This window comes from Ochlerotatus camptorhynchus, unplaced genomic scaffold, assembly GCF_037179485.1.
Source record: "Ochlerotatus camptorhynchus isolate MF236.1 unplaced genomic scaffold, CSIRO-AGI_Acam_v1.1 ptg000475l, whole genome shotgun sequence".
NCBI classification, from domain to species: Eukaryota; Metazoa; Arthropoda; class Insecta; order Diptera; family Culicidae; genus Ochlerotatus; species Ochlerotatus camptorhynchus.
Window position 1 is genome coordinate 547,987 of NW_027040961.1, and position 25,636 is coordinate 573,622.

The window sequence follows — 25,636 nt, forward strand, 5'->3', positions numbered from 1 at the left end:
TCAATGTGCTAGTCGAAGCTCTCTCCATGACCATCCATCAAGATGACGAAAGAAGTAAAAAGCAACTGGTGAATGTCGTCTTCGGTGGTGATCCATCACCGATCTTGTCATTCCCGACCATCACAACACTCATCTGTGCTCGTTTTGAAGCAGTTGATGCTATGCTTGCTTATGTGAGTGTGTTGTTGAGTGACCCCAACAGCTTTCGTTTAACTTTGTTAACACTGTTCGTTGCTGACACAGTCGCGCGTGCCGAGACGAACTTATAGCGAATTCGTTTATTATCGGGGTTAACACCAGTTCCAACCCAGTGCGAAACCGAACTTTTTGTCAGTGTTAACCTCAACCTGAGCTAGGTTTTAAAAACAAACAAGCAAACTGACGTTTGTCAGAAAACAAGCAGACCCAATCTTGATACCCGATCCAGGTTGGAACTGAATAATAAACGAATTCGCTATTAGAATGCGGTAGGCATAGTTTTCATTTTCTTTTGTCGTTTCGCTTTTTCTCATCATCGTACTGCTTTCGTTGTGCTTTACATCATCAGCAGCGAGTGTTACATTTTGCTTGTGAGCAGTGACCATTACTAACAGTGACCATTGATTGTTGTTTGCCATGACTGTACCTCTCACTACGTGAAAAAAAATCGTTCTGTCAGCGATAGTCAGTTGCGGCGTTGACGAGTGTCGAGTGAGTGTCATGATGTTTTGCATCACTGCTGCTGTCAGCAGTGACGGCAGTTTCGGGTGGTGTTCAAATGATGTAAAGCGAAAATCATGAAACTTAAACTTACCACGGTTTGGTTAGAATTGTAGCTGGTGAGTTTTATTAGCTACAGACCCCGTCAGTAAAGGTACGGTATTACCAAGCCGAAGGTGGCGGGTTTGATTCCCGGTCCGGTCGAGGGAATCTTTCGGGTTGGAAATTTTCTCGACTTCCCTGGGCATAGAGTATCATTGTGTGGCAAATATACGAATTCATGCAATGGTATTGGCATCGAAAGCTCTCAATCAATAACTATGGAAGTGCATTTAGAACACTAAGTTGAGAGCACGCAATAAGCTAATATGCACTTAGCAATAAGCTTGAAATTCGAAGAAGAAGAAGAAGAAGAAGAAGAAGAGTTTTGTTAGCTTGATATTCGTAGCTACGATATCACAACTTGTAATATCATCCGCAGTTGCATGCTTGTTAATTTTTATCTACGAAAATCAAACGTGATCTTGGGCATTAGTGAGATTTGATTTTTTGATATTTTCTCAACACTGCTCTTGGAGTGGTTCCGCGAATTCCTTGAAATGAGCCTCAGAATTCCATTGGAACTTTGCTTTGAGTTTTCTAAAGATGATTACAGGAACAATTTGAAACTTTGTACTTTTGGAATAATCCTCAGAATTTTCATTGAATGCTTTACAGAAGTTTCTTAGGATTCTCTTTCTTCTCTTGGAATTCTACTTACAAGTACCATGGGGTTCTCCATACAATTAACTTTTAATTCTCCTTACAAATCCCTTAGAAAAGTTTCATCAAAATTACTTTGCAGTTTTAGTCAGAGCTCTCTTTGAATTTGCTTGAAATTGCCTTGGAAGGCTCCACAGAATTCTCTCTTTCAGAACTAATTTGAAAGCAATAATCTGATTTCACGTTCCTAAAAATTATTTCTTTGATAAATTTTGTTCCCATAAATTCTCTGGAAATCATTACTACACACTTAGTTTTGCAGGGCAAGATTGGCACAGCTGAGTAGCTCGGAGTTTTATTTTGCTGGATCTTTTTTTTTATTGTTATTATTTCAAAAAAATTCCAGGTGCAGTACCTACCCGGTTTTGGCAGAACAAATCCCATCAGCTATAACTTTCCTCAGAATATATTAGTGCTTTATGTGGGCCAGTACAATTTCAAATTAAATAAAGCGTTCCATACATTTTATAGATTGCTAAAAAGACAGAAATCTTATGTTGCCAAATACGGAAAGGATCTGCATTCTATCCAAGGGGCATAAATTCATCCAAATTTCCAAATCATCTCCATGGTGACCAGCAAATCTTCACTAGCAATTTTCCCGTTTTTCTCCCGGAATTTTGGAAATTATCGCGGTTTAGGTATTTTAATCAAGCATAAAACTAAAAGCGATGAAGCCGAAGGTTAAATGGGTAATTTCTAAGACCTTTTGAGATCTCTCCAAAATTCTTTCTCTGGAATTCTCTCTGGAAATCCCTTGAAATTGTTTATATGATAGTACAGAAATTCTCTGTAGAAAACTCCAAAAAAAATTAAAATTCATCCTCATTCATTAAACTCTTTCTAAGAATTCACTGGAGCTTCATTTTTTTTTTAATTTGCATGAAATTCTCCGTAGAAATCACCTTAGACCAACAATTGAAAAGGGCCTATTAGCTTTTGTCAGCAAAACTTGTAATCCCCCTTCCCTGCCAACACCATCCGGCAGGGGAAATTCTCCCGCCGAGAATGGTCTTCAAATTTTGCTCAGAATTATCTTGGAATGCTCCTATAAATTCTTCTGAACATTGCATGGAATTCTCATTAACATTCTCTAGCAATTCCTTTCAGGGTGGCCAGTGAATTTACATTTTCAAATTCCCGTTTTTTTCCCGGTTCAAATCTTAAAAGTTTTCCGGTTTTAAATATTCAACAAAAAAGGTAAATTACTGAAGCAATTTACTGAAATATTAAACAAATGTGATTTAAGAAGATTCCCAAGATTCTGTGGCAACTTGAAGAACTTTTTTTTTTTTTCAAAATTTGTGATTGATAACAGTCTGCAACGCAAAATTTGGAGAAAAATTAATTTAAATGTGAGATTTTGGAAATTTTTCAGGACAACAGATTTGAAAAAAGAATACTACTTATCGAGGCATTTTAAGGGTTATACAAATTAAAGAACACTCTATAGAATCTTGTGGACAAACTCTAAATTTTTTAGTATAATTTAAAAGTATTCAAAGTGTTGATTTCAAACAAATATTTAGGAGGATTCCCTCATAATTTTCGGAGGAGAAGTTCTAAGCAGAATGCCATAGTTATTCTGACATGAAGTCCTTAGAAATTGTTTGATGGATTTTTAGGAATTTCTGTGGAAAAGTATGCAAGTTCCAAATTAAATTCTTAGGCAATTTTAATTTGAAACCTTCTAAAATTACCTAAGAGTTTAATTAAGAACTTGCATTCTTTGTACCATAGGAGTTGTGAAAAAAAATTAAGGAATATTCCAACGTGATTCTGAGAAGATTTGTATGGGGATCGTGAGGAAAATGACCGATAAATTCCAAGAGAATTATGATGAGAATTCAACAAGAAACAGAGTTCAAAGAGTGTTCTGGTAATACCCTAGATTAATCACAAAGCTAAAAAAAAAATGCTAAAAAAATGCTGATCTTGAGAAAGAAATTCTTCCAAATACACCAAGGGATTCCTAAAAAAAATTGCGAAAGATTTCAGCTGTTTTGAATAGAGTTAAAAGCAAATTTTGAAAAGAATTTCAAAGAAATTAAAGTCTCCGAATAGGTTCAAGGAAATTCTAAGAAGGATTCCAATTAAATTCTTAGAAGGTGTTTCAAGGAAATTCCAAAAAGAATTCAACTGTAATTATTACGCGGAGTTTTCTGGTTTATTTCAGAAGAATTCCAAGTTAATTCTGGAATTCATATCATGAGAAACCCTGGAAGATAATAGTTCAGTTTCGGTTTGACAAATATTTGTTTCCAAAGTCCAGCATCTTCAATATTTTTTTTAAGGATCCATGCACTTTACATCTGTAATTGAAACGATAAAAATCAATTTGAAATATTTCTGAGTGATTAGATTCTCAAAACAAAGACAAAAACAAACGGGAAACCGAAGAAAATTATGCAGCAAACAGAGCAACACATTCGTTTGGTAAATAATTAATCTGTTGTAATGGTTTCTTCTGAAATTCTGGTGTAAACATTTGTTCCTATGGTGTGATTAATTTATTTTTCCCGGTTCTCTCGTCGAAATCCCGGGTTTTTCCCGGTTACTTTTAAAATTCTCCGATATTTCCCGGTTTTCCTGGTTTGCAGGCCACCCTGTCCTTTCGAAATGCGCTTGGAATATACTCAGACTATTCTTATAGAACTTCGTCTAATTGTTTTGGAATTGTACGCTCAAAATTCGCGATAAGGTATCACCGAAAACCCGAGCAAAGTCCAGCATCAAAATGACAGCAAATTGAAATCAAGTTTTGATATCAACATCAAACTGAAATCCTAATTTGATTTCAGTTTATGCAATTGATAAATTTCGTTTTCATTTTGCTGTACATTTGCTCTACAAAAATAAGTTGTTGCGGGTTTGTTTTCATTGCCTTAGCATAACATCAAATTTATTACTTGTTTTGTTATCAACAGGAAAAATTGATATCAAATTGAGTTTTCAGTTTGCTCTCACTGATAGCAGAAATAGTTTTCAATGTGATGTCACAGGAAGATTTTTTTGCTCTCAATTTTGATATTTTAACCGTTAAAACGACCAAAACGTCAGCAACCTGAGTAATCATTATCAGCGAAATCACAACATCAAATTTAGATTTTAATTTGATCTCAGACTTTGCTCGGGAAGTTCAGCTGTTCAGATTTCGGTAAAAATTACCGAAGTCGGCGATAATTTCTAATGCGAACTTGGTTTAATGCCTCTAGCGAACAATTATGCAAAGTTTCATGGAATTCAGAGAGGGTATACACTGGAGTTGCTTTTTACGTGGGTGATACGTCCCGCGTAAAAAAAAACCGCGTAAAAAAAACCGCGTAAATTCCGGAATCCGCGTAAAAAAACCGCGTAAATTCCGAAATCCGCGTAAAAAAAAACCAAGTAAAAAAAACCGCGTAAATTCCGGAATCCGCGTAAAAAACCGCGTAAATTCTGAAATCCGCGTAAAAAAAAAACCAAAATCCGCGTAAAAAAAAACCGCGTAAATTCCGGAATCCGCGTAAAAAAAAACCGCGTAAATTCCGAAATCCGCGTAAAAAAAAACCGTGTAAAAAAAAAACCGCGTAAAAAGCGACTCCAGTGTAGTTTGATCGATTGCAGTTGGCGTGGATTTGCTTAGAGGCAATTTAAATTTATCAAATTTCCATAATAAAAAATTCCCCCAAATCTGCTCTTTCTAATTTCTCGATTTCTCGATATGAAATCACTTCCCTCAACCTAAGGATATGGAAGATCCACTGTAGTTAAAATCTACTGGACCAAATGTTCTATAATTATCATGGTCAGCAATGATTAAACTTTCAAAGAAAGCATTGCATTCACTAAATCTTGATAGAGCTGGAATTAGGGCGAAACAGCTTTTGTAAACAATGACTTCTCTCGATGATCTCTAGAAAGCCAAGGCTCGCTCACTCAAATCAACGTCACCATCTGATAGGGGAAGACTTCCCCTTCCCGTTGGTTATGTTGGTTTGCGTGGGCGTACCTTCAGTTTCGAGAAATCATGGAGAGAAGTCATTGTTTACAAAAGCTGTTTCGCCCTAATTCCAGCTCTATCAAGAAATAACAATTATTGCCATTTTAGGGAACATTCTTCAACGCAACTGACAACCGCAGCATACTATTAAAACTGCGATTGTCAAATAATCGGACGTCAAATACATAATCGAATGGGCAATACGTTCAATTCTGTTTTTACGCGATTTTTTTCGCCTCTATTTTTGATCGGGTGGTCTCAATTTGCAACCAAACTTAATGCAACTTGTTCCAAAAAATCACAAGAAAAGCAAAGAAAAATCAGGTGGTATTAAAAATGTTCTGCCTATCCTATCTCACGATCACGAGGGTAAAGCTTTTCGTCAAGTAGGAACTTCCAACTACTCTTTAAAAAATAATACAGTCAAATCAACTTTTCCTGAACATTCTACCGTGTGGTACCCATTCACCGCTCGACCTCCATTCATCGCTCATTTTGGCAAAATGTGTTGAAAAAGTTCCTAAGATGAGTTCTAAACATGCGTTTAACTGGTTAATTCACTTGTTTATGATCATATTGAACCATCGGCCTTTTTACTCCACTGTTTATTGTCGAATAAAATTGCTTTTGTTTACATCCATATGAGCGGTGAACGGGGTTCCCTGCACCGCTCATTCAAAAAATAAACTTAAAATAGACATTACTACCAATATTTCATAACAAAGACGAGTGTTTCTTCAATATCTAATAATTTATCAACCATATAATGCGTTAAATATATTTATGAAAAGTAATTTTACTAACGATGTGAACTTGATTTTGCTCTAAAGTGAGCGGTGAACGGACACTACATGGTATTTATGAGTTCCCTGAATGTTCCCTAGAAGCTAGAAGTCCTCTTATCATGTCATATGAATGCTCTAAACTACCGATCATTCATGATAACATTCTGGTCTAGGATAATTTTCCCTATTGAAAGGTGTAACACAAGCGTTTCTGCTTATGAATCAAAGTCTTTCTTCCTAACTTAATAACGGTAGTCGAATGTAGACAACGCATGGCTCTTCGCTGACCAAATGCTACTGTACTTTCCAAAATCCATTTGATTGATAAAACGATTCGTAATTGTTAAAATCCCACAACAAGCTAACGCATTCCTATTAACCTAATTACGCCATAACAAAACAAACATAATCCTACCTTAGATCCCCGTTGGAGATTATGTGATTGTTGTTTTTGACGTTGCCATTCAGGCTGACAGCGCCGCTACCGGCCGTAGTGACAACGCTCCGGCTCGGTGATGTCTTGGGAATTTTCTTGGGAGAAAAAATTTGCAGCTGCGCCCGAAACTCGGGCCGTAAATGCCTCATCACTGGTAGCGCTTCCATATCTGGATCATCGGCGATTTCTTTATTGTTTTCGTCGAGGTTCTCTTTTGTTCCACCGCCGCAGAAACCGACCCCGCCGCCTCCGGCACCGGCAGTGCTGAGCTGAGTGCCACCATTGGTGGCCACATTTCCGTTCCCATTGAAATGCAAAGCATTGGTGTAGTTTTTGCTCACATTTTCGTTGGCAATGTTGTTCAAATATTTCCTCTCATTGCTGTTGTAAATTTGCTTATTAATCACGACACCTTCCGCGTTACCGTACAGCTTTTCAACGCGCTGCTGTATGAAACTCTTCTTCACTACTTTTTCGGTCTCCTTCACGCTGCTAATTTGGGACTGCGATGAAATCACTTTGGTCCTCAGCCCCCCGCCACCAAACCCGTTCCCATTGAACATGGCATTATCCGTCACATCCTGACCGGCGGTGGCAGCACCGCCGCCATTCGCGAACCGTCCAGCTCCGTTCAGCATTGCGCCGAATTTGCTACCACCGTTGCTGATGTTGTTGTTGATGCTATTGTTCATACTAATGTAGCTGAGCGTGGGTGCAGTCAGCTGAAAATTACCACCCTCGGACCGGTTGTAGTGCAGCGTGGCAATGATCGGTCGATTCGGCGAAACTTCCCGTGACTTGTTGATGTCCTGCCTCAGCTTCGAATCATAGGTCGTCAGATTCGAGTAACCATTCACGCAGCAGGCCAGATTCAGATAGCTGGGCTTCTTGCTGGCGACCGCCGTGGTGGCCGTCTCTGCCTGCGGGGACGTCGTCGTGAGAACGGTACTAATGTTTCCTGTTACTGGATCCAGCACGGTCGTCACTGCTTGGCAGTTGATCAATGGCAGTTTGCAACGTTCCTTAATTCCGGCGGTGAACTCACGCTGGATATCCTTGGCCGAGTTGGGTGTCAGAAAGTTTAGCTCTCCTGATGTGTCTGGAAATAAGCGAAACGACGAAAGGAATAATTAATAATTATATTATCAATCATTGTGGCATTGCGAAAGTATGACGGGTGAACATATTTATTATTTCAAACATCCTTGAGTATGACCAATGAACCTCTTGTGGCCTTTCCCTTCGAAACAAAGCCCTTCTAGAGTTGTATACAAATCCTTGAACAGGTCCTCGCATAAATTTACTCTCAAGCACGCGACCGAAAAGGACAATCAATTATGGGGTCCTTCGCAGTGAAATCGCACAGCCACCGTCGCCGTAGTTGCCGTCGTGGACAGCCAGCAGCGGTAGCCAATGTCACACGTCCGTTGAAAGTTGTAGTGTAGAAGTGGCGTGTGCCACAATGTATAGCAGCCACTCCATCAAATCGCAGAATTTACGATTGTACAAGTGACCTTTAACCTAGAAAACCGAAGAACAAGAGACATAGACTCCCCGTTTGGATCAGTATCAAGCGCATGAGGAGAGCGTATCATGCCGTTATACCACCATTCATCGCTGCCTGGTGCTGTGCTGTGTGTCATTGACTGTTGCCGTTCACTTAACGGGCACAACATTTACTATATACTTGCAACCTTCTATCATCCCGGCGGGCGGGGTGATATGAACCTTCGTTCGTTAATTTTAATAGTCTTCTTACTTGTGGCGGTCGGTGGCGCGGTGCAAAAGCACTGATCCAATTCAAATCCCGGTAAGCAATAGGGTATAGGTAGTCTCGATATTGCCATTCGCTATGGCTGCTGTGGAAAAGGCTCCATGGGGTGTAATTGGGGAGCGAATTCCACCGCCAGCGCCACCCGAGCCGCCGTTTCTACCATGGATTGGTGGGTTCGGCCGAAAGAAACCGTTAACGAATTAGAGAAAGCGCACAAGAGTAACTATAAACGAATGGAAACTTGAAATGGAAAATCTGATCCATATACCACCGCACAACACGAAGCATTACAATTAAGAACAGGTGGTGGAGCAATATTAAAGCACTGCCTGCTTCCGCTGGAATAATATCTTGTTGTGTTTATAGTGCATTCCGTGCAATAAACGATGGTTGAAAGAAAACAAAACAGAGTCCAGATCCGATATGAGTGTGGAAGATATGGCTCTGGGAACGTAAATATAGCAGTAGATGAAAAATGGCGGGGCAAACCGGCAACCTTGGCCGATGAAAAACGAAAATGAGATTTATGTTTCATTGGACTGATGAGATTTATGTTTCACTGGACCAAGGTCTCATGCGATTAGATTAACACTGAAGTTTTCTCACTATCTGATAGAAGTTGGCTTTGAGGTTACTGTGAACCATTTTTGAATGGATTCACTAGAGTTGGAATGATTTACCACAAGAAAAATACAGTTTTATTACATAAATCAAATTCTGAAAAACAATTTGCACACGTTGCTCAAACGCTAGTGGAAACAAAACAAAATAGTTGTTTTGGGGAAATCCATAAGCACGACACGCTCTAAGGATTAGAAAACTGTGACGAGCCATGCATAAGGTAGAAATAAACCAAACAAACATGTTACCTTTTAGGAAATCTCAAATGTGTCCAATTCTTTACCGATTTAGAAATATGATCACGAACGATAGATCATCGATTAAATTTGATATTATTGTACGCGATTGAGTCGATGAGATAACTAGGCTAAATGAGTAATTACTAAGACAGCAGGTTTTTTCCTGAACCTTCAATTTGGTTTTGCGTTCGAAGTCTTCAAAATTTATCTATGAATATTCGCTCAAAACTTTGCAGGATTTAAATTGACTATCTCGACGATTTTCTTTCAAATGTTTTCCCTTTACAGAGTACTTTTCAGAATTCTTCTAAAATAAATGGATCTAAAATAAAATAAATAGGATCATGAAATTGATCCTAGAGCTCCGTGGTTTTTTCGAAACCACTCATAGACGTCTTATCAGAATGAATTCGGAGTTGTGATCCAATTATGGACCCTGGACACCACAGTATGGTCCTCCGGATGATCCGGAACATCCGTGAAAGTGGTCATTTCATGAAACTGATTCTAAGCTTCATGTTTTTTTTTTTTTTTTTAAACCGCTCATAGCCGTCTTATCAGAATGAATTCGAAGTTTTGACCTGAATATGGATGACCAAGGGGTTCACCCGAAGATCCGGAATATCCGTAATAATGGTCAATTCATGAATCTGGTCCTAGAGCTCAGAAGACTTTTCTAAATCACTCCTAGACATCTTATTAGAATGAATTCGGAGTAGTGACTAGAATATGGACACTGGAGACCACGGGATGGTCTACCAGAAGATCCGAAACATCCGTAAAAAAGGGTCAATTCATGAATCTGATCCTAGAGCTCAGCGGATTTTACAAAACCACTCCTAGACGTCACATCAGACTGAATTCGAAGTTGGGACTGGAATACGGACACTGGAAACCACAGTATGGTCCTCCGGAAGATCCGGAACATCCGTAAAAGTGGTCAATTCATGAATCTGATCCTAGAGCTCAGTGGATTTTTTTTTTTAAAATAACTCCTAGACGTCTTATCACCAGTATTGGAAAAATCATCAATTAAATTATATTTTTCCGCTCTCATACGCTCTCAAATATCACGCGTGATATTGGAACAAAATTTCATGCTTGATATTAATTTTACAAGCTCCTTTGATATTGCGAGACTATTCACAACGTGCAAAAATCAAGCGGACTAGACACAAAAATCATTCCGTTGCACATCGTTTTCTTAGAAAGAGAAAGTATAGTATGCTATCTCTTTCTACTGTTCACCGATGGCAGACACGAAGTGACTGCTGCCAACCGTTATGGAAGTTTCGCTTGCCTTCGGGTTTAAAGCAAAAATCAATAAACTCAATCTCACCACAGTTTTTTGAGATTTGCAGCTGCGGTGAGTTTCGTTAGCTTGATATTCCGAGTTGCGATATCACAGCTTGCAAAATCAACCGCAGCTGTATGCTTGTTGATTTTTGTCTACGAAAATCAAGCGTGTTCTTCGGCATTGGTATATTTGATTTTTTGATATTTTCCCATCACTCCTTATCACAATGAATTCAAAGTTGTGACTGGAATATGGACACTGGAGACCACGGGATGGTACACCGGAAGATCCGTAATTCATGAAACTGATCCTAGAGCTCCGCAGATTTTTCGAAATAACTCATAGACGTCTTATCAGAATGCATTTGGAGTTGTGACTAGAATATACACCCAGGGGACCACGGGATGGTCCACCGGAAGATCCGGAACATCCGTAAAAATGGTCAAGATTCCTATAGTACGGTTAATAGGGACCGCATTATAGGATCCGGTATTAACGAATACACGTACCATATGGGATTAAAGCTAATTGGGGACCAACTCTTATTGTAGGGTAATTTTTGGGGAGATGGGTTCTTTCCCATAGAACAAGCAGAGTTTTTGGGTATCTTGGTTTTTGCGTGTATTGCCCAAAAACATGGACACCGTAAAACGGGGCAATTTTAGTTTGGGGCGGCTGTTTTAAGTATTATTTTAAACATATCAGTTCGTTAGTAATACAGTACTGGACAAAATAAATCATACATCATATTTTTGCTATTTTGCACGCAATTTCAGCAATATATTCAGAAAAGTTCAAGTATTTCTCATGGTGCATTCAATTAGCTGAATGAAAATTGTTATAATATTCTGCTATTTTTGTTACAAATTTAAATAAATATATGCTCACTTTTGTTCTTGGACAAAATAAATCATACACTCCTAAGATTTTATTTTTTAGCCACCGAATAAAAACAAAATCTGAAGATTTGGCATCACGGCGTAATATTTGACAGTTCTTGTTCCGGGAAGCGTGCGCATCGCACCATTGTGTTTTGTTTGCGTCATTTGAAAGGTGAAAAATGTCGGGAAAGCAGATTTCGCTTGATGTTAGAAATTTGGTGATTCGCGATCGTGTAAAAGGAATTTCTTTTCGGAAAATTGCCGAAATGTACTGGATCTCAGCTGGAGCTGTTCAGCACATATGGAAAAAGTACGAAACACGAGGAATTGTGAGGAACTTATCCGGACAAGGACGTCATCGTGTGCGACAAGTAATCGTGATGACATCAGAATTGTTCGAATGGCTAAGCAGAATCCGAAGTATTCGTCGAGGCATATTGTGGAATCGATGGATCTCAATGTAAGTCGACGTACTGTTCGCCGGCGACTTAATGAGGGCGGTTTGAAAAGCTGTTTGGCATCGAAGCGTCCTTTTATCAACAAGCGGAACCAACGGAAGCGACTGGAATTTGCTAAAAAGTACGCCGGAATGACTGTGGACTTCTGGAAACGAGTTCTGTGGACGGATGAGAGCAAATTTGAGTGATTTGGACAGAAAAGGCGATCAAGGGTTTGGCGAGGTTTCGGTGACGCGCTTAAGGAACCATACATTCAAAAGACGGTTAAACACGGAGGCGAAAATATCATGGTATGGGGAGCATTTGCGTGGTCTAGTGTTGGAAGCTTGGCTCATATAAAGGGAATAATGACTGCAGATGTGTACATTAACTTGTTAAGTGAAAATCTGGAAGTTTCGCTACTGAAAACTAGCCTGGAATCCAATTACATTTTCCAACAAGATAATGACCCAAAGCACACAGCGAAGAAAACAACGGCATTTTTCAAATAAAATAGGTTCAAAACGCTGGAATGGCCTCCCCAATCTCCCGATCTCAACCCAATTGAGAATTTGTGGTCTTACTTGGACAACAAAGTGGATAAAGCATCGGTTTCCAACAAAAACGTTTATTTTGAAGCACTTGAAGCAGCGTGGCAGAATATCGATTCAGGATATCTACAAAACCTCGTCGAAAGTATGCCAAGAGGGTTGGAGGAAGTGGTGGAAGCAAAGGGTGGTTATACCAAATGCTGAGAGTGTTAAAATGTAAGTTGAAAGTTGAATTAAACAAGAATTTTCAATAAGAAATCAGGCGTATGATTTATTTTGTCCAACTCGAAATTCTCCTTTTACAACTTATAAATGATGATTGAGAATGTCATACAATATATTGAATATTCTATACCTGCACAGTTTTAGCGAAAAACATACAGAAGTATTGCAGAACAAACCATTATTGTATGTTTGAATCTACCTGATATATCGAGGAGAAATGCAAGGAAATTCAAATGAGAATCTTTGACAAATTTATAAAAGATACGGAATTTAAAGGGAATTCCAGGATTATGATTTGAGAATGCTTAGCAAAATGTCATGGAGGGTTCCTGAAAAAAGAATTCCCAGATATTTCTTATTAGATTTTCAAGACAAATCTGATATCAACTCCTGCGATTTTTTTTAGCAATATTCGAAGGATAGATTTGCAAACGGTTACATTCAAAGAGAATTATTTAGACAAATTTACGGGAAGCCCGCGAGATTTAAGAACACTAAGAATGGAATGCCAGAGCGAATAATAACACTATTCAGGGGAATCAAGGGGAAATCAAATCTGCAGACACCTTGGTATGATTCTAAGGAAATTATATAAAAAAAAATCCAAATGTATCCAATGAAGAGTTATCTCCTAAAATAGTAGAAATTATCTACATAGGTAATTCATACATTGAAAACTTGCCCAGGTTCCGGACATCGAAATTCAAGGTTCAGGGTTGGGTAAATAACTTTTAGGATTCTTAGCCTTCGAACAGTTGTTAAAATGTCATGCTTACACAATAATTAAGATCCCGGGTCTAGGAAAACACTTCGAACGGGAAAGTCTGCGTCATACGGCACGAGTAACTCATTATAAGTTTCGCCTCAGAATGTCGAAAAAAATAGGAGACTCCGAAGCACCTGAGAATAACGACTTTTTTATGAGTCGTTAAGTAAAGTGTTTCACCTCTGAAAAGCACAAATCAGTTTTCATACACTGATAGAGCAATGTAAATAAATAATAAAGAGAAAATAATTAATAAGTTAAGTAGAATGCGGTCAAAATATATACAAAAATATGTTGAGATTGCAATCGAATTCCCGGATAATTCCCAGTTTTTTCCCGGATTCTCATTTTCATTATTGTCTTGAAGATATTTTATAGGTTAATCGACTTTTGAACATTTTGAGTCTCTGTTCATAACATAATTTAAAATTATCAATTGTGTTTAAAAATAACATTGTTAGATTATGAAAATCATCCTGGAAATATCTGTTCTTAAAGTTCTGGGCATACGATTATTCGACTTAATTCTTAATTTACCATTCTATCAGGAAGCCCCATAATATCATTGATTTGGATTATTTGGTTTTCCAAAATGCCTGGAGTTCAGATCGTTATTATTTTTTGATAAAGTCACTTTAACACTCTGAGAACATTTGCGACTTAAATTTGAACTCATGATAATGATGATTACCCCTAGAAATGTTTGAGCTGGATGAATTATCTCTAAGATAATTAAGTACTGTGTCTTTGGCGTGAGAGGTATGGAGTCAGATCTTTATGTTTTACAAACTAACCGAGGTATCTGGTGTAGCTGGATAGCACAAAGAGCAGAAATTATTTTTAATTTATCTCTGGAGGAATCATCTTAGTTGGTTGATTATGTCAGGTGTTAAACATTTGCATGCCAAGCATGATGGAACATGTAAGGAGTTTGAGAATATGTCTCGCTCAGGCTTTATACTAGAACTTCTTCACTCGCAAATTGCAGCAAAAGAATTCAAACATTTTTCTTCAAATGACACCAACAGAAATTCTAAAAAATAACTCTGTAAGCTATGGTAGTAGTAACAACGGCAAAATCACCGTTTGCCCCGTGTGCGAACAGATTGCGAGTGAAAGAAAAGAATAGAGTTTTTGTAATTTTGGGGATTTTTGATACTTTAACATAGTGTATGTAGGGTAAAATATGGCTTCGGCACCCATTGACTGTTTTTGGCAACCGAAATTGAAACGTTTATTTCACTGTATTTTCCCATCAAAACTCTTCGCTGAATGTGTTAAGCCGATTCCTTACCTTTTCAGCTTCAATCTGATTACATTTTTACGACTGTGAATTCCTGTTATACCATATTTTTCTTTGAATGAAATATACATACTACAAAATACGGTTGATTTCGAGTTGCCGATAATAGAACAGCTGGTTAACACGCAGTTCAAATGGAAAGAGTGCCGAAGAAAAAGAGACTGCCGACAATAGTCACTCTCACCTGAGAAGTTTGGAGCGTTGTAAAAACATGTTCAACCCGTTTTGATCAATTCTGTCGGTTGTAATTGGTAGAACAGCAAGCAGCAGATAAATGTCAACAAACAAACCTGTCATGTATGTGTGTGACGCTGAAAAATCGCTAAAAGAAGTTCGGACGCTGCTTAGATTGACGAGAATACGTAAATTCCCCTATATGATAGAAAATTGATTGATTCCAATTGACATTGCAAGGTTTGAATGATTCTTCAAGACCAAATTATGGCCTACAAGGCTATGATAAAACCAAACTTGATGCTAATATGATCTTTCCCGGTGCGATTTTTTCCCGGCAACTTTAAATTCCCGGTTTTTGCGTGGATTTCCCGGTTGGATGGATACCCTTGTACTGACTTTAGTGACTTTTTGGTGTAAAAAGTGACTTTTTAGAGACTGACCTAGCCACATAAAAGTGTCCTCCTACCAATCCTGCATGCGTAGACAATCGTAATTATTTTATTTATTTTTTTCAAATGTGCATGGATCATAGACACTTGTAAACCACCTCCCCCTACACTACACTGTCTGCGCTCCTTAGCTAGTTTTATGATTGATGTTGACGTTGATTAACACATCGAATCTTACAAAGGGAAATCAAGCTCAACATTGCATTAGGTCCTAAGTAACATTGATCGATTCTCTTCATAGTCTTTCTCTTTAGTTAATAACTTGGGTATAGAACCATTTCTTGTCATGTTTGTCGTATTAGAAGATAGATAATAGCTTCTTTCAACGATCTGTAAGCTGAAAATAGCTGGAAATGTCTTAACATGACCAAGAGGATGCAAAGAGAAAGTCGACGAAGACAATCTGTCAATGTTACTTAGGACCTAAAGCAATGTTCAGCTTGAAATGTCCAACAAACAAAAATTGAACCTAGAAAATCATCTTGTAAAGGTTACACAATATATAGATTCTTGAAATGTAGCTTGCCCACTAATGTCTGTTGTCGTGAGAAAAATATACAGATGACGCTAGGAAATCCATACTTACACTAGATGTATTTCGTTTGGTTTCCTTGTACAGACACCGCACAAATCTACTTGCGAATATTCATGAACCTTCACACCACTCAATTCTGCAAAGTAAAATTTCTACACTCTAGCATGCATTACAAAGCAAATAAATCCACTTGTTTTCAACCGGAACAGTGCATGAAATACAAACAAATCTGCAGCGTTTAGTCACCATTAAAATTCTCATTCCACTCTCCACTTGCTCTCGACGGACAATTACTTTCCGCACATTATCCGACGATGATTCATCATAAACTCCAACATCGATTCTCAGAAGGTAAGCCGCAATGAAACTCTCGAGTGAAAATGCGTCAACCCCGTCACAACAAGGCTCTCTAACTAGGGACACCACAAGGTAAACTCTCACTTGCGTCACTTGAAAACAATTCAATCAAACACTATTCAACACACTTTGCACGATTATACTTTTCCAACATCCAGCATCCCATGGGGCTCCGCAGCATCGTCAATGTTACCACCGTTTCTTCGTGCCGGGCTCTACCATTCACACACTGACTGACCAGCTGAAGCGTGCGAAAAACACCACCTCAATCGACGTATGTATGTACGGCGATTAGGGGAGTTCAAAACACGAAGAGATATTTGTTATCAGTAGACGCAGCGGTTTCGGGTGAAGTTGGTTCCGGCAAAAGGATGGAACATAAACCGTTCCGCTAACATAGATAGAAACAAGCACGAATACGCAATTTTCACTCTTAATTTCTCAATTATCAAGTTTTGCAAGCTCAACAGGAGCTAGACAAGTTCCAAGTGGTTCGCGGTAAGTTCTCCGAGAACAAACTAGCTAATTCGACCGATATCAACTGAGACGCGCACACGACTGCTACCAATCTGGCACTCGCGACCGCCGTTTGAGTCACCTGCACCACGCAAAAAAAAGCCCTATTTGAGGTGGACCCATCGAAGGCCTGAAAGAGACTGCCTACGCACAGACTCACTCGCATTAATGGATCGCCAAGTGCGACTGACTGTTGCGGTTGAATGGTAGATGTAACGAATGAATTGGAGTGAGCGGGAGAGACCGACCGAGCGAATGAACAAACGAACGTGGGTAACGCCATCCATTGCCATTTTTTTCCAATACAACAATGTTAATTCTATATAGGGTCAAGATCTAATTTCCGTCATACTAAGCTCAACCCACACTTTACCTCACTTGTTCTTACGTACAGTGAAATTTGATAAATAGTCACAAATTGTTGAGATATTGTTAAAATCTAACACTGCTTCTTAATTCAAAAAGTCCATTTTACGAAATGATGGGAGCCAGTTTGTCTGACAAAGGTGATGATTTTAATGTTGCTTCGCACAGTCGTTAATGTAGGAATCAAATGAGCATAACTAAAAACATATTTAAAAAAAATTAAATTCATTCATACATAGATAAATCAGCTGATCTGAAACGCCTCGTAAAAAGCTGTATACGAGTTTCAATTCCGTCCAAACACATTGAAACGTCAAAATAGATTCGCAAGGAGCGCTGTTTTTGTTTTTGAGATGAATTTATGTGAATATTATGGACTTTGTTTTGCAGATTTTGAACTAAACAACGTATGATTGAATCGTTCATGTCGAAATCACTGCTATATTTGGTGTTTTTGGCTTGATATGACGGAAATTGGCGCTTATGCCGAAGTAGTTCTCCACCCTACAACGACGACGACGACGTCGACCATCCATACGGTGCGGTGCACGCTCATACTGCACTACTGGACTGGGTGACGACAGTTCGAGGGGTGTACGATTTGCGCTAACAAGATAGGTTTTGTACGGCGAAGGAATGCTACACATGTCGGAGTTTAGGGTTGCAGCACGTGAATTTACTGGAGGATTAGAGCACCTATCCAAACAAGATCACACACGTAATTGATATGTACTTGCTGGTACTAATTGCGAAAGTTGACTTGATGACCTGGTTCAGGTTTCTTGGACGAAACCTTCTTAGTTTCGACTAACAACCATATTAAGGGATGTATTTACCTCAAAATGTACGATAGACTTAAGCGAACCCCACTCGTATCAATATATTGACGCGAAAGGGAATTATTGATAATAATATTGGTGACGTGATTGTCAATAAAAGCAATCGTGTAGGTAAATCTCCAGCATCAATCCAGCAATCCCTCGTTCAGTTCACCCGCAACTTGTAATCCAACGCACGTCCGCGGACAGCCCACCGAGAGAGAACCAGACAAAAACGACAAAAATGTGCTCGACCGAGACTCGGCAAGTGATCTGTCTACACTACACTGATTGGCTGCAAAGGCGACTAACTGCCGCCGAAAATAACAACGACGCCGAACGCGCTCAACTCACACGCCAGACATTTAGAGCAATGTGTGTAATGGTTTGTTGTACACTACAGTGAGTTCGGATCTTTGCCTACCAACATCCAGCGAAATAAATCGCGCCTAGCCGCAATGCAATGGCCATAGAATGGAATGAACAAACAAAACAAATAGTACACCTAGGTGTACGATGTAATAGTGATGGAAAGAAAACAAAACCTGTGTTGTAAATCAATCGCGGGTCGTTATTTTGTACTGGCCACTCAAACATGACGCAATTTTTTTTGAATAGTACACCCTGCACTTCATACTGAGCAGCAGTAGCTGAAACAGCAGGGAATGTAACGCAACGCTTTGAACCGCCAGTGTGCATCGTTAGACAACCAATAATTACTAAAACACAATCTACTGCTGGAGCCGCGCTCTTCTCACTACTGTCGGGCGCTGTTATTGATGCCGCAGCGCAGACTGTGTGGGGTGCATTCAAACGAACCGGAAGATACGGTTGAATGGTTCGATCGCAAGAGGAATTATAGAAGTGCGATTTTTGGGGTAACTTTTGAAAAATGCGGGAGAGATGTTCTATTATGATGACAAGTAAATTGAGGACTCCTTTTTTTAAGAGTCACTAGTGAATGTTTCCAAGAATTATGAATCATTTTGGACATTGTCTTATGAATAAAGATGACTAACTTTAATATTTAAAAATGTTTCATAGTACCGGATAATGATGGTTTCGATATAAATTGAAATACTAAATGCTACCAAAAAATGATAACCTACATGAGCCTTTCTTAAACTTTTCCAGCATTAACTGACCTTTCACGAAGTGCCATATCCTGCTTCTTTGAGATTCTTTATATTTTTATAGGTTTTCTTTAACTACTTTTATGATTTCAAAGCTTTTCTGATGATCTCTGAACATCTCTAAGTACCCTGAACTTTTCTGAGGTTTCCTAAATTTCCTGGATTGTGTTATACTATACCTAAGCAGTGTTGCAATAACTTTATATTTATTTTAATTTTAATATAGGTACGATATAGCCACTTTACTTTAACACTCTTCGGACATTTGTGACTTGTCCGTGGGTGCCATTTGAACTCGTGAGAGGTATGTTTGTTAACCACTACGCTAGGGCCGTCCCCACAAAGTACTAATATTTTTCAATACATCAAAATGCTTCTTCTTCTTCTTCTTCTTCTTCTTCTTCGTATTCGTCTTCGTCTTCGCATTTCAAGCTTATTGCTTATCGCATATTACCTTATTGCGCACTCTCAACTTAGTGTTCTATATGCACTTCCACATCAACTAAGGGGATGCATATAAGTAAGTCGGTAAAAAATCATGGGTTGGTATAAGCACACATTTGAAATTATTCTGGCAAACGGAAAATTTTCGTGTTTAAAAAAAATCAAGATACCAAGACTTAGAATAGTTTTGAGTGTATCACGATCTCAGACTTTGAATGTTTTTCAAGATACTGAGGCTTTAGTAAAACAAAATCGAGGAATAATGATCACAACAATTTTTTCGACGTCGTGAGCAATACTAATGTCGAGTGATATGAAATGGGTTAACCGCTAATCGTTGGCACGCATAAAATTTTTGATGATTGATATCAACAGAAATCTTTTAACGCAATTCTTAATGAGACTCCATAATGGTCCAGAAGCCATATTTAGGTGGAATATATTGTTTATACCTTAACTATTAGTTTAAGGTGAGTAGTGTTTTCAAAAAAGTATTTTAATTTATTTTAACCAATCTATTGACATAGTTAGAGATGCTTAACGTCAAACTTAAAGTGAGCATTTTAGACGATAAATGAGGAGATGAAAGTAAAGAGTTGATAGTTCCGTTAGAGTACGGCAGTGTGAAAATTGTACATAGAAAGTAGAAAGCGAACAAAAGGACAATTTTGAGCAAGGTACGAATCGGGTTGATCATCCCCTTTACCAAACTCCCCCGTTGAGGAGGGATGCACAGTGGTTCCCCTTAGAACAAAGTTGGCCAAAACCTCAAAATTGTTGCAAATAGGCAAAAAACAGTTGAATAGATGTTTTTTTAGCTGTACGAAGAAAACTTGACAATCAAGACGTCACAAAAAGGAGTATAGTAGAACCAAAACCAATGCATAATGGTTCCAAAGACGTATTTAGGAAGACAAACATGTTTGCGCCCAAACCGCCAGTTTATGGTTTCTTAGGGAAAGTTGCTTAATATTTTTTGTTCAATATTTTTATGTTCGTAAAATTAGGGTGGTCCATAAAATTGTTTAATTAAAAATTCAAACTTTTTTATTATTTGAGATAGACCAAAGCAGTGTTGTAAACAGTTGTAGAACAATCAATTCAAAGCAAGTTTGCTGAATACACACCGTTTCTATTTCTTATGGTTCGTGAGTTATGATTTTTTTAAACAAGCAGGTTAGGGTGGCCACTAAAATCGGTTTTCTTTGAATATCTTTTCATGCGTTAATTTCTCGTAAAAGCATTGTCCTGACTACATTTAGAACTTTTGATGACGCATATTTTTGCTCAAGCAACTATGTAGGTTACTTTCTTTTTTTATTAGAAAGTTAAAGGCTATTTTCTTCGAAAAAAATGGCTCTTTCAATTGTCAATATCTCAACATGGAGCAAACATTTAATTTCATTAAAAACATCGTTTTTTCTTCATTTTGGAAAAAAAGCTCCAAGAGCTTTTTCTGTTTAAAGCATTTAATTTAATTAAAAAAAAAAGTAGAAGGGTCTGTGCCTAGGGGCACGAACGGAAGCTTGGCGTAGGACCACTAGTGAACGGAATAAATGTGAAGAGCCTTTAGTTCTTTTAATTGATCAATTATCTATTATCTCAACTCTTTCCGTTATTGAATTGTAGGCGTGCCAAATTTGTAGTAATTTTTTTTTCAGTTGATTAAGATAATCAATCAAAATCACTTGCACCCCTGCTTCCAAGTTTGGTTACAAGATTACAACTCTGGAGAGCATTTTGTGTGGTCGTTGGGGTTCTTGTGGTTCTGAATATGGACAAACAAGCACAGATAAATTCTGTTCCAACTCTTTACTGATGTAAGCTTGATGGCCCTGAAAAGGGCCGTTTTATTAAAGAGGACATCAATGGCATAGTATAGGTGACAGCATCACGGACCTCATTTTCCAGGAACACCTTCAGCACACCTCGTAGATCAGACCGGAGATGACACCACCACGGCGAGCCAGACGACCGATGGCGGTTATCTCGAAGAACTTTGCGGTGACGCTTGGCACCTCCTTTGCCACGACCAGTCAATTGTTGCTTGTTGGGTTATAGAAGAGTGGACTAGCCACCACCTTCCTACTGCTGCTATTGCTGTTCACCACGCCGTCCGAAGCGAAAATGAGCTAATGCCATACAGCAGCGCTATTTTATATCTTTTCAGGTTAAAGCAGAATGATGTGCAACCAAGCTACAAAGACTCCTCCCATTATGAGTAGTTTGCTATCAAGTAGCGACACTGGCTCTTTTCCTTGTGCAAAATATTACGCAATTCCAAACTCCGTATTCGCACGCTCCCGAGGATCGGAGGCGAATGCCACTTCAACTTGTTTCGTCTACCTATTTCTCTCTGACGACTGTGCTGGGGAAGCAGCATATGCATGTAGGTAATTGGTGGATTTGTTAGTTAATTCGACGCTTTTGGACAATGCTGGACATTTACCAGTTTTTCAATAGTTTCTGGTTGAAAATCAACATTCGGAAGCATTGTTATCGATGCGTAGCCATATTTCTGATCGATTGGTGATAAAATTATTGGTATTGGACCAGGGGCAGCTGAGTTAATAACGTTCAAAATCTTTCTTAATTTGTTACATGTTCCATTTTCGGTTTTCACAAAGTGAAATATAGAAATATAGAAATATAGAAATCAAATATTTTTCAGCAAAAACTAGCTATAACTTTTCAAATAAAAGAGATAACAAATTATCAAAAATATGCATTACAAAAAGTTCTTAGTTTTTTTTTTTTTTAATAATGCGTTTATTTTTCCAGGCTCATTTGCTGTAGCTTTGCGGAGCCGATATTTATTATTTAGATAACCAAATTACTTAAAACTAACGTTAGTAAAGCGGGGGCCGATTACTCGCGGCTATCTCGAGGTTAGGAGTAAAAAATTGTAACAAATGGATGGCAGGGTAGGGATTGAGAACACAAGGTTTGGAGTAGTTCTTAAAGTGTCTAGTATAAAAATTTCACGAAAAATAAACGTATAAAAAGATGTTCAAAGAGACCAAATTTAGGTACCTGTTTAGGTAAATTGTGACATGTCAGTGGATACCTACTGATTTTTAGTACCTATTTATTAGTATTTAACTCGTAGATAAAAGATGGATTCTTCAGTGGTGTTGAGTACTTGGCACTGAAGAAGGCAAGTAGTAGACGAAATACGCGTATCTGTCAAAAGATAAGTAATTATAACGGAATTTAAAGGAAATAAGGAAAGTGTATGTTTGCTTAGTCTAAAAAAGTATATTTTTGCTAATTAGAAACTGTCCACAAACTTAAGTACCTTGAATAAACCGAGGAACATTTCTTCTGAAGCAACCAAGTTGATAAACACATTATTTTTTGCTATATTTGAGCAAAACAGTAACAAGAAACATTAGGATTTTTTTTTCCAAAAAAAATGTTATATCGCTATACTAAGGGAAATGGCTCTAATGTTAGCCTATGGATCTAAGATTGGGCCCATCGCTAAAAATCTGCTATTTATCAATTGTAGCTAGATGAACGCGTCATTGGGACGGCACTAACGAATATTTTTGGTTGCTACATTTCCCCTATAACAATCATAAAAAATGTAATCAACAGAACTGCACAAATCATTCAATTTAAGATACTCTTAATATGTAAAAATGAACAAAAAATATTGAAATAAAAAATAACAACTATATTTTTTGAGGTTTTTGGCCAGCCAGGAACCACTGTGGGATGGTGAAGGGTGTACTCTCCAGCCACAAACTGACAAAAGGGATGATCGCCGCCGATTTACTCATGTACCTACGATGGGTGGAAACAGTTCTATCGATTATTTCACAATCAAGTCGCCATCTGACGTAATCAATTAGTTAAAGTACAATCTATTGAAGTTCAAGGCAGATAGATTTGCAGTCTTCGACAACGTTGTTCTTTTTATTTATTTATTTAATTTTTGCATCAACAGGCTCATGGCCCAATGACGGTTAGCTAACACTAGTGACTGTCATATACATAATAAAAAATATACTAAATTTTTTTAAACTACTCGTTACGATTTGTTCTCCAAGAAAATAGAGCGGTAAATTTTCGTCGCAGTAACTCACGTGGCATGTGAAAGTCAAATACAGATGCAACTCTGCTGAATAATCTTTGAAGACAGATGGTAGCGCTATGCATGCCGTGATTAGTTCTAATAAGTGGCAAGCGAAGCATCTGATTGTTTCGCAAGGACCTAGGCTGAACAATGCACATTAGACTGATGCAAAATTTGAAATTTTCGCTCCACAGTGTTCAAACGGTTTCAAATCGGGTCCTGATTAGCCTCCGAAAGTTTAAACTCATTTGAAAAGAAACTGACTTGGCACAAACCATTTGAAGTTTATATGGAAATTACTATGGAAAAACAAAATTTTTTGTTCAGCCTTTTAACATATTGCACTGTAAATAAATTCTATTTCTATACTTATGAGAAATTTTATCAGCTGCAGCTTTGCAGAAAATCATTTTTCAGCCAAACGTCAAATTAAATAGTTATTAATTGTTTACGAGATTGATAATCTTATGGCAAGATTAAGCAACTGTATTGTAGGCAACACTGTATTCTGCAGTGTGACATAGTAGCCATGATTTTTTTCCTCTATTCTACGCGCCATAAACACTAATGTTGCCTGCTGAACAGTTGATTGAGCACAATCATAAGACATCAGTGACTTGAATCATTAATAATTTTTGTTCCTTACATTTGATCGAAAAGTGGTCTTGAACAAACTTGTAGCTGAGAAAATTTTCAACAAGCTCAGCTATCATTTTCTAAATTAGAGAAAACTGGTGAATTTTTAGATAGATTTGAACCGAAATTATGGTTTTTCGGTAGTACTTCCCATATAAACTTCAAATGGTTTGTGCCAAGTCAGTTTTTAACTAAATGAGTTCAAATTTTGGGGGCGCAATTTGGAACCGTTTGAGCACTGTGGAGCGAAAATTTCAAATTTTGCATCAGTTTATTGTACATTGATGTTCATTTTACATCAGCAACAAACATAGCTCTTAGAGTGTCGCGACGAGTTTAGAGAAGTTCTAGGTGTACTAATGAACAACGTGCTTCATAGGGGATTACGCCACGGTAATCGCCGAAGTGCGTACCGACTGATTCTGCGTTGAACTGACTCGATTCGTTCAACTCCATTATGATAAAAAGGGTTCCAAACAGCTGCACCATATTCTAATGTAGTTCGTACTAGGGAACAGTATTACGATTTAAGGCAGCACTCGTCAGTGAAATCCTTAGCTATCCTAAAGATAAACCCCAAAGATCTGGAAGCTTTGTCTACCATGAATGAAATGTGCTGTTTTAACGTCAGTTGTGAGTCCAGTTCCTTCACGTAACTTACTGAAATACCAGGAGTATGTAATTGAACTTTAAGGGCTCTTTTTTGCGAGAGAAGGTGATTATCGAGCACTTGTTAGGGGGTACTGTCATGCGGTTCAAGTCACACCAGTCACAGAATCTATCAATCTGATTTTGTAGGAACATAGCATCAGCATGGGATTGAATCTTGAGAAAAACCTCAAGATCGTCAGCGAAAGAAAAACAAGGTTCAAAGTTCACATTCGTTGAAATAAATTAAGAACATTATTGGCCCGAGGTGACTTCCTTGAGGAATACCTGAAGTTGCTGGGAAAGCGATCGAATTGTAATCATCAATAGACACTCTGAGTTGGCGCTCGATAAAATACGGCTGGAACCAAGATAGTAGACATCCATTAATCCCTAGCCGTTTCATTTTAGCGATGGTGACAGGCAGCGTGATTGATCATGTCAAATGCTGCTGATAGGTCGGTGTAGATTGCATCGGTCTGATAACGCTCAACTAGGCTGCATAGTATTCCCAATCTATTTTTGGAATTTGATGAAATTTGAGCAATATTTTAATTTTTGGCGATCAAATTCTATTAATTTGATCGCCAAAAATTTCGCTTCGCTTCCAATACCTTTTTCCAAACAAAATTTAAAATTCTCCCGCAAGTCCAGATCATAACCAAAGCCGTCAATCCATATCGGAAGAGCAGTGGGAAACAGGGAATTGCGATCCACC

General features: G+C 38.2%; 1 protein-coding gene across 1 annotated transcript in view; it reads right to left on the reverse strand.

Annotated features, from left to right (window-relative positions):
- vlc (vulcan) overlaps nt 1-25,636 on the reverse strand; it is a 140,654-nt gene that overhangs the window by 22,434 nt on the left and 92,584 nt on the right. The window contains exon 4 of the mRNA XM_065235375.1: nt 6,644-7,763. Coding sequence (XP_065091447.1) covers nt 6,644-7,763 — 1,120 coding nt within the window. The remainder of the gene's footprint in view (nt 1-6,643; nt 7,764-25,636) is intronic.